The sequence below is a fragment of the Oreochromis niloticus genome, linkage group LG11, assembly GCF_001858045.2.
Source record: "Oreochromis niloticus isolate F11D_XX linkage group LG11, O_niloticus_UMD_NMBU, whole genome shotgun sequence".
Lineage (NCBI taxonomy): Eukaryota > Metazoa > Chordata > Actinopteri > Cichliformes > Cichlidae > Oreochromis > Oreochromis niloticus.
This window is the reverse complement of record NC_031976.2, coordinates 32572766-32582049: the sequence shown is the minus strand read 5'-3', so window position 1 is coordinate 32582049 and position 9284 is coordinate 32572766. Positions and strand designations below refer to the sequence as shown.

Genomic DNA, 9284 nt, shown 5'->3' with positions numbered 1-9284 from the left:
AGTCCTTGTCACTCTTGCTTTAGCATTTTGGATCAGCTGAAACTGAAATTGTGGTATTTGGCAGCAACGTTCCTCGTGGCCAACTTCGTGATGCCTTTGGTTCCCTTACCAGCTCCCTTTCTGACACTGTTAGAAATCTGGGCGTGTTGCTTGACAGCTCGTTCAAACTCGATAAACAAGTGTCTGCTGTAGTTAGATCTAGTTTCTACCAACTCCGTCTCATCTCTAAGGCTAGGCAGTATGTTCCGCATAAGGACCTGGAAAAGCTCATCCACGCCTTTGTGACCTCGAGGCTGGATTACTGCAACTCACTTTATTTTGGTCTTCATTCTGCCCTCCTTCATAGACTGCAGACAGTCCAAAATGCTGCAGCACGCATTCTGACCAGAACTAGGAAGTTTGCCCGTATCACTCCTGTCCTAGCTGATCTGCATTGGCTACCCATAAAATACTGTATCCAATTTAAAATACTGCTGCTTACGTTTAAAATTACCAACAACACAGCACCGAGCTACCTTAAGGAACTCCTTAAATCCTGCCAGAGCATTAAGATCATCTACTCAGTTACTCTTGGTGCAGCCTAGATCTTGGCTGAAGTCTAGAGGTGACCGGGCGTTTTGCCTTGGCTGCACCAGAGTTGTGGAATAACCTTCCGATTGCGATCCGGGCGTCTGATTCCATCCAATCTTTTAAATCACGGTTAAAAACCTATTTGTTTAATCTTGCCTTTCCTGCTTGTTAATGCTCGCACCTGACTTTTAGACTTACTCTATTTTTTCTTACACATATTTTTATGGCTTGTGCTTTTATTATGTTTTTATTTTGATATGCATTTTATATTACCCCTGTGTATTAGTGGCATTGACCTGTGAGTATATTTGATACTTTGCTAAGGCCTTATAATACTCGTGTTACTTCTCTGTTTCTTATGTTAAGCACTTTGGTATACCGCTGGTTTTTAAATGTGCTCTATAAATAAAGATTGTTGTTGTTGTTGTCAGCTGAAGGTTATGAAGAGATATTGTGTTTGTTTAATATGCATACAGAAGGACATATACTGGTGAAAAATGATTTCAAGAATCCTCACAGTGTTACAGTGTTGGCCATTGTTATTTGAACTGGAATCCATAAAAGAGACCAAAATCAAGTCTGCAGAAGCAACTCAGCACTGAGTTGCTAAATTCTAATATTGTATTTAAGCTGTCTGACTAAAAAGGTAAATATGCCATGGTTGAAATAAACTTGAATTATTGTTTCATCTTCAGATAATCGAGTAGTTATGACCCATTTATGACCCCAGTAACAAAGTAAAATATGCTGTTGGGATATGTTTAAAAATAAAAATGTTTCCTATCACAAAAACTAGATGCCGATACTTAAATCCCAAATATAATGGCGCTGAATTCAATATTGATCATATAACATCTGGTCATTACTGCAACATTACTGGACTCCTTTAGCAGTTTTTATATTAGTAGACTGGTACCCTGTGTAGCCTGTCAATGCAGTTAAAAAATAGTAAGGGCAAAAAGAATCAATCTTTAATGTTTGTTTTACCCTTTTTTGTGTGTACTGTGAGGAATCTAATACTACTTATACTAACTATTATCATTGTTAAGGACTTAGTCTCTGCTCCTGCTCAAAGTTCCCTCCTCGTACGTACTACTATGTTGACAAAAAAATAAGCTGGAACGATGCTCAACAATACTGCAGAGAGAAGTACACTGACCTGGCCACCATTGAAAGCATGGATGATATAAGCAGGCTACATTCAAGTTTTTCCTACGACTGGGCATGGATTGGACTGCAGGATGATCCTGAATCCTGGAAGAATACCCTAGGCAATGACACCAACTCCTGGAGATGGGCAATAACTGGTGAAACAAGCAAAACTGATTACCACAACTGGGACTCTACTGAACCAGATTATTACCGTGCAACAGAAACTTGTGTGATAATGGGACTTGGAGGAAAGTGGTACGATAAAAAGTGTGGTGAAAACACAAGTTTTGTTTGCTACAATGGTAAGAAAATATTTTCATTCATGGGTTTCACCTACTGACCTCACTACTGACTTAACCTGCATTTTTCACTGGTAGATTTCACAGAAAGCATCACTGAAGATTTGCTGTATAAAATATAAGAAAACCCTTAGCTCAAAAAGTTTGAACTTATTTGAAAACATTAAATTGATTATCCAAAATTTGTAATCATTCACTACAATGCTAACTGATTAATATCCCTAAAAAATTGAGCATCTATCATCTCCCATGGAAGCTTAAACACTTGCTTCATGTGTTTCCCCCTCACTGGTTTATTTTCTATATGCTGCAGTTACAGAGCAAAACAAGAAAAACTACATGTACATCTCTACTACAAAGACATGGCCCTCTGCTCGAGAATACTGCATAAAACTAAGCATGGACTTGGCAGTGATCGAAAACAGTGAGGAGAATGCTGAGGTCAGTTCATTAAAACCAAACAGTACTGACATTTGGATCGGTCTGTACAGAGTGCCATGGACCTGGTCTGACAAGAGTCAGAGCTCCTTTAAAAACTGGCGAAGTTCCAGCCCAAATAACCCTCCGGGTAATCAGCATTGTGTGGTCGAGAATAACCTCCACGTGTGGGATGACGACGTATGTACAATAAAATATGTTTTCATTTGTCATCAAGGTAAATCTTCAATAACACACACACAAAACAAACAAACACACACACACACACATAAAAAAAAACCTCCTGTTTCTCACTTTGTCAAAACTTACTGTTATTTTATAACAACATGTTTCCTTCTAAGTTGCAAAGTTGAGAACAACAGTGAAGATGAAGTTTGTGACTGATGTTAACTTAAGCGACTCTGCAACTAATGCCCAGATCCTCCAGCAGGTAAAATCCTTGTTTTTGTTTCTGGAAAAAAAAAATAAATAAAATAAAGCAAACAAACAAACAAAAAACGATGGATAAATATACTGACAGATAGCTTCAAGAAAATGATGAAACCACCTACTTATCTTTCTATTCTATCACAGCTAAGAACCAATCTAACAAGTCAAGGATGGACTGATTTCAAACTGCAATGGAAGATTCAACCCAAAAAACAAGAGAATGAGGAGAACAGTGAAACTTAGACTTGGTGTGCTTTGGATCATTGCTCAGCTTTATAACCCAAGTGTGCTAAAGATTCAGGGCAGAAATTGATGAGCAGACATTCTCCTGAAGGATTTTCTAATGTTTTAGAAAAAAATTATTGTTATTTTTTTTTTTTTTTATGTTAAACTATGACAAGTTACCCGGTTACCAAAGCAGAAAAGCAGCCCCAAAGCATTACACTACCACAACTACTTTTGTTGATGTGATATTCTTTTTATGAAATGCTGTGTGATTGTTTTTGGCATAGCACAGTGAAAACCTCCAGAAAGTTTAACTTTTATCTCATTAGTCTAAATGGTTCGATAAACAGTTTTATGTTTTTGAAACATTAAATACTAAATTGACCTTTGGTTTTGTTTTTATTTGATATGGTTAAATGTCTGACTTGGTTTTGTTTGGTAAACAATTTGGTGTTTCTGAAGATAAATATTAAATTGACTCTTATTTTTTGTTTGTTATCAGTCAGTAGCCAAAACAAATTAACTGGTATTAACTGGTTTTATGTTTATTTTTAGCATTCTCGTTCTTCTATTTCATTTGCTATCAGTTGTTATCAGTTAATAGCTATAGAGTTAACTGCTAATTGGGTTTCTATTCTGAGTTTTCTTTAAATTGATTTCTAATGTCAGTTAATAGCCATAAAAGTAACTAGTATTTGTTTTATGTTTATTTTTTGCATTTTTGATCCTTCTACTGATTTGCAATTTGTTGTTATCAGTTAATAGCTATAGAGTTAACTGCTAACTGGGTTTCTATTCTGAGTTTCCTTTGAGTTAATGTCTGATATCATTAAACAGTCATGGAATCAGCTGGTATTTGTTCATATTTGTCTCTGCACTTTGATCATTATAATTGATTTTGTTATCAGTTGTGATCAGTTAACAGCTATAGAGTTAACTGCTAATTGGTTTTGTATTCTGATTCTCCCTTAAATTGATTTCTGACATCAGGAAACAGCTATAAGGTTTGGTGTCAAAGGAGTTTGCAAAGAAAAGCGTCTGGACTTCTTTAAGTTGCTTGAAGACGTTTCACCTCTCATCCGAGAAGAAGCTTCTCGGATGAGAAGCTTCTTCTCGGATGAGAGGTGAAACGTCTTCAAGCAACTTAAAGAAGTCCAGACGCTTTTCTTTGCAAACTCCTTTGACTACGATGACCTGGATGACTGAGAACCTTCACAGACATATAAAGTTTGGTATTTGTTTTTGTGTCTGTTTTGGAATATTGATCAGTTTAATTTGATTTTGTTATCAGTCGGTAATCAGCTGAAAACTATAGAATTAACTGTATTTGTTTCTGATCCTTGCAGTTGATCTGGAGATTAATTTTTGTTATCAGTTGGTGACAAGTTAATAGTCTTGGGGTTAGTAATTTTGCTTTTGCATTTGATCTTATAATCGACTTTTCTCGATTGGTAACTGTTAACAGTTCTAAATTAACTGTTATTCTGTTTATGCTGTATAATTTTCTTTGATTGACTCTTATTTGTTTAATGTATAGTTAACTGAGTGAGTCAATTCCTCAATTCATTCTCATGTTTGTTTTGTTTGATTCTGAGATAATTACTGTTGAGTTGTTTGATAAATTGAATCTTATTATGTTTGATTAATTTCTTATCAAGTCTTGTTAGAGATTCTTTTTGAGTTAATTCCTAAGCTGAATTTTGGAATGGTTGATCTCATCATTTATTAGTTTAATACAGTGTTTTTGTTTTTGAATTATTTACCAGCTGGGTTGAATAGCTGTGATTTTGCTTGCTTTGCATTAAAATCATTAAGTTTGCAGTTTTTATTTTCAGTATTACTTTATTGTTAAAAATGATATTTGCAGTTTCGGGAAAAGAGAAAAGCATTGCTTTGTCATCTTTTCAAAATAGAGGTTGAGTGTCTAATTCTTAGTCATTGGTGAAGTTGAATTTCAGTTTTGGTTTCAAAGCATAAAAGAAAGACGTAATAATAATTAGACCTGGGAGTAAGGGAGTCCTTGTTCTTATAAGAATACAAAAAACAGATAGAAAAAAATAAAACTTAAAAAGAAAAAGGGATAGAAACTTGAACATAAACAATAAAAAGAGAATTTAAATAAAAACCTAATATAAAAGATAAGAAAGCAAGATCGACAATGGATAACAATTTGAACAAGAGATGGGATCACTGGAAAAAGGAAGGCTATATATCATCTTTACATACCCAGGAGTGAAACCATATTCCAAATAGAGAAACAAGCTAATGAAGAATATGAGCAAGCACACTGAGAAAGGAAGGAAGAAGAAAGGAAATCAGGAGGCTCCAAGACAAGGAAATGGACAAAAAGCGAGAGCACATGATGACAATAAATATGTTCTACTGGATGCTAAGAGGAAAAGGAAGACGAGTAAGAATCCAAGATCCAGACTGCAAGTTACAAGGGGAAGACCAAAAATCACAATCATCATCACAAAGAACTGGGCTGCCGACTACAACGCCTGGAGCTTCTGCTGTGCTTAAACTCTACCCTGAACTACCTGACTGTTTGAGATTGCCTAAATCTGACAGCACACCTGGGGACACCGGTCACCCAGCGACCCTGAATACAGTGATAATGGATGTCACACCTGAAGGAAAACCTGATGCAGAGGGAGAAAAACAACAGGATGCTGGTGAACAGAGTGGGGAAGAGAGAAGGTGGTACTTTTCCTTTTGCCAACCATGTTTGGTTCCTTTGATGTCCTTGTATTTCATCACTGCCACTTCCCTTGGGCAGCTTGTATTAATTCTTCCAATTGTTCTTTTTGTTTTACTGGAATATTGGCTGTAAAAACTCTGTCTCCACTGTGGTCCATTGACATGAATTGCTGAGTCTGTATAGATGTTTTACTCTTTTTCCTTCTGAAAGTTGTAAAACCCTTTCCATAATCTCTTCCAAAACCCCTTCCTGCCCCCTGACGAGCTACAAGGAGATTCCATACTGATTCCTCCAATAACAACTCAGGACATTCCAGTAAGAGAGCAGCAGACTGGAAGAAAGGAGAGGATGAATGACTCAGATTCAAGGGAATCAAAAAGAAGACACCGATAACGACCATGAGGAGGAGACTGGCTCTCAGTAAGATGCTATGAAAATGCTAAGAAAACTGAGGGACGTCATCAGTCCAAGGAAAACTCAAAACTGACCAAACAAATAAAAAGGACCAAGAATGGCTTGCTGAATACTGAAATAGTGGGACGAATGGAAGAAGAGGAGACAACTGGATCAGAATTGGAGCTTGGAGAAACACATGGTTCACCAGTAACATCAAGAAACCAGGAGGATAAAAATGATACGGACGATGAAATTGATTATCAAGATTTACCTGCATCTATCAGCACAGGTAGCCCTGTCTGCTGGACCAGACTGGAGGCAAAGAAGCAACATCAGCCACTTGCTATGCCAGTTCATATGACATCAACAGGAGAACCAGTTTATCTCAAAGCTATAGAAGGAGTAGTGAGAACATTACCACCTTTAACTGCTGGAGCACCAGCATGAATTTGAACTTTTGAAGACCACAGGGCAGGGCAGGAGAGACACTTGCCACTGGAGACATTCGTGCTTTGCTTTTTTGAACAGAAAGGGTACACAGTACACGGAAACTCTTGGAAGGAATTGGGGTTGGCTCTGCAACCTGTGATAGTGATCGCTTTGATCCCTTTACAAAATCCCTGTGGGAACATATGAGAACCCTGTACCCAGGAATGAAAGATCTAAGGGCACTTAAAGGCTTGAAGTTGGATGCTAATGAGTCCTTGACTGAATATCTGGAATGATTAGTCAAACTCTGGCAACATCACACAGGAATGTGGCATGATAGGAGTGAGGCAACCTTACACCTGTAGAGAAATCAGGGTGAAATTGGTTTGCCAAGATCTGTGCAATACTCTCTTGATGGAGTAGTTGGATTGAGTGTTATGACAGATTCGTTATGGACAGAGCACTTGCAACATCATGTCAGGAGACGCTGAGAGAAAATGGAGTGAAAGATGAAACAACGAACCAAAAGGCTCCTTAAGCATCAGATGGCAGAAAAGGACTCAGAGGTTAATAAGAGCAAAGTTAAAGCTACACAGCGTTGCTTGTGTAGCAAGCACAGCCCGAGCATGAACCACATCTACGACGACAACAACCAGGTCCAGGCCCAAGATCTGCACAAATGTGGAATACTGTAAGAGGACGCTTTAGAGGGGAACAAAGGCCAGAATTGTGCGGAAGACAACAAGGAAGGCCTCCAACTGTCACTGATATTTGCTTCGTCTGTGGAATGACAGGACATTGGAGGAATGAATGCCCAAACCAATATCCACAATAGATGAGGGCCCAGAGACTGATATCTGGACCACAACAACGGATTCCAGACTATGGTAATGGGAGAGCTCCAAACTACAGACAAATGCCCCAGCCTGGATGGAGAGGTGGTCCCCAAGATCTGGACCAAAACCCATATTGATGGGGCCCTGGAGTATGTGGAGGTCCAATTACAACACCTATGACAGAGCCAATGGAGACCTGTACAAACGAGGGTGAGAAGATGCTGGAGCAACAATTTCAACATTGAACATTTTAACCACTGCCAACAGACACTCTACAGCTGAATTGACTTGGACCCAGAAAGGAGTGGCGTTTTTGAGACCAAACAGGCATTGGCACAAGCAGTGGCCTTACCAGACTACAACACAGATTTACCTTGGATGTTTCTGAAAAACACGGAATTGTAAATGCTGTACTTTTTCAGAAAAAGAAGGGAGAAAAATGAAGATTGGACAACATGGAAAATGGTTAAGCAAAACCACCAGCGAGGAAGATAAAGATCTCCAACATGCTTATACAGCCACATATCACCTAGCACGCAAGTGATCAGCATGGCTGAGGGAATGACATCAATGGAACATCAACCATCAATGGAACCAAAAAGGTTTTTGTTTTTGTTTTCAAAGGAACCAAACATGGTTGGCAAAAGGAAATGAGGCAGCAGACCTTGCGGCAAGAGAAGAAAGGAGGGTATCGAGGACAAATGGTCACTCTGACAGAAAAATCACTACCATTATTGACTGAAGATGGTATCAAAACAGTGCAAAAAGAGGCAGAAGCCTACAAGAAAGGAGCAACACAGAATAGTGGATTCTGGAGAGCACATGATGGGAGGTCAGTTCCCCAACAAATTTTGTCAACTATTGTTAAAACAGTCACATGGTCCTTCACCTAAGAGTAGAAAACAGAATAAGAAGAACATGGGAGATTTGTAAGTGGCACCCACATATGGGAGATATGGTGGAAAACTATGTGATTGGAATGATCATCTGCAATAAAAAAAAAAGCCAAAGCAGCTGTACCAGTGTTCAAAAGGGAATTTTCTAACACTGGGTGTCCCTTTTAAGGACATCAAAATGGATTTTACAGACATGAGGAGCTGACCAAAGGACAACAAAGAATACGGATACCTTCTTGTGATGGTCGACAGATTCACCATATAGGAAGAAGCAACACCCTGCAGGAAACAAGATGAAAACCCAGTCATAAAATAGCTCAGAAATCAACTGATCCCAAGAAGTACCAAGAGTACCATGAAGTACCAAGAGCCATCAGATCAGACAACAGATTCCACTTTAATAACCAACATCTGGCAGAAGTGGAGAAAACTTTTGGCATTACTCATTGATGGAACATTTTACCATTCAGCATCGCAGGCCATTGTAGAAGGAGCTAATTAAATTTTAGACAGCAAAATAGCCAAAACCACATTTGTGTGTAACAAAGGGTATGGTAGATTTGTCATGTTCAAAACTGAGATATCTAATAACAAACACTGGTCCACATGCATGTGGTTTTTTTGCCTTTGAAAGTAGTCAATCACTAAAAATAGAATACAACTAGCAGGGGTGTATGCTAGGATGTTGTGTTGCAAAAAGAGCAAAAAGCAAAAATGAAAGAAAGAAAAAATGTAACTCATTGAGTTTAACCTTGATAAATTCAATTATAATGTACGATTACACCCAGAGAATTAATATGAATTTAAATCAAGATGGCGCCGGGTGGTATGGCACGCTGTCTCTCGGTTAGAGGTTTACAGATGGTGCAAAATGCAGCTGCTCGCATTTTAACTAAAACTGGAAAATTTGAGC

At 38.2% G+C, this 9284-nt stretch overlaps 1 protein-coding gene across 1 annotated transcript; it reads left to right on the top strand.

The window, feature by feature from the left end:
- The first annotated feature begins 1995 nt into the window (after positions 1–1995).
- On the top strand, positions 1996–3305 carry LOC106098592 (ladderlectin-like). Its single transcript, XM_019364391.2, has 4 exons — positions 1996–2024; positions 2335–2676; positions 2801–2889; positions 3033–3305. The coding sequence occupies exons 2-4, from the start codon at positions 2361–2363 to the stop codon at positions 3129–3131; spliced, it is 504 nt and encodes a 167-aa protein (XP_019219936.1). The 5' UTR covers positions 1996–2024; positions 2335–2360; the 3' UTR covers positions 3132–3305.
- Positions 3306–9284: the final 5979 nt, after the last annotated feature.

Coding starts and splice junctions, on each gene's coding strand:
- LOC106098592 (XM_019364391.2), top strand. CDS start 2,361: ATGTACATCTCTACTACAAAGACATGGCCCTCTGCTCGAGAATACTGC. Junction 2,677..2,800: donor TGTTTTCATTTGTCATCAAG/GTAAATCTTCAA, acceptor TTTCCTTCTAAG/TTGCAAAGTTGAGAACAACA. Junction 2,890..3,032: donor ATGCCCAGATCCTCCAGCAG/GTAAAATCCTTG, acceptor ATTCTATCACAG/CTAAGAACCAATCTAACAAG.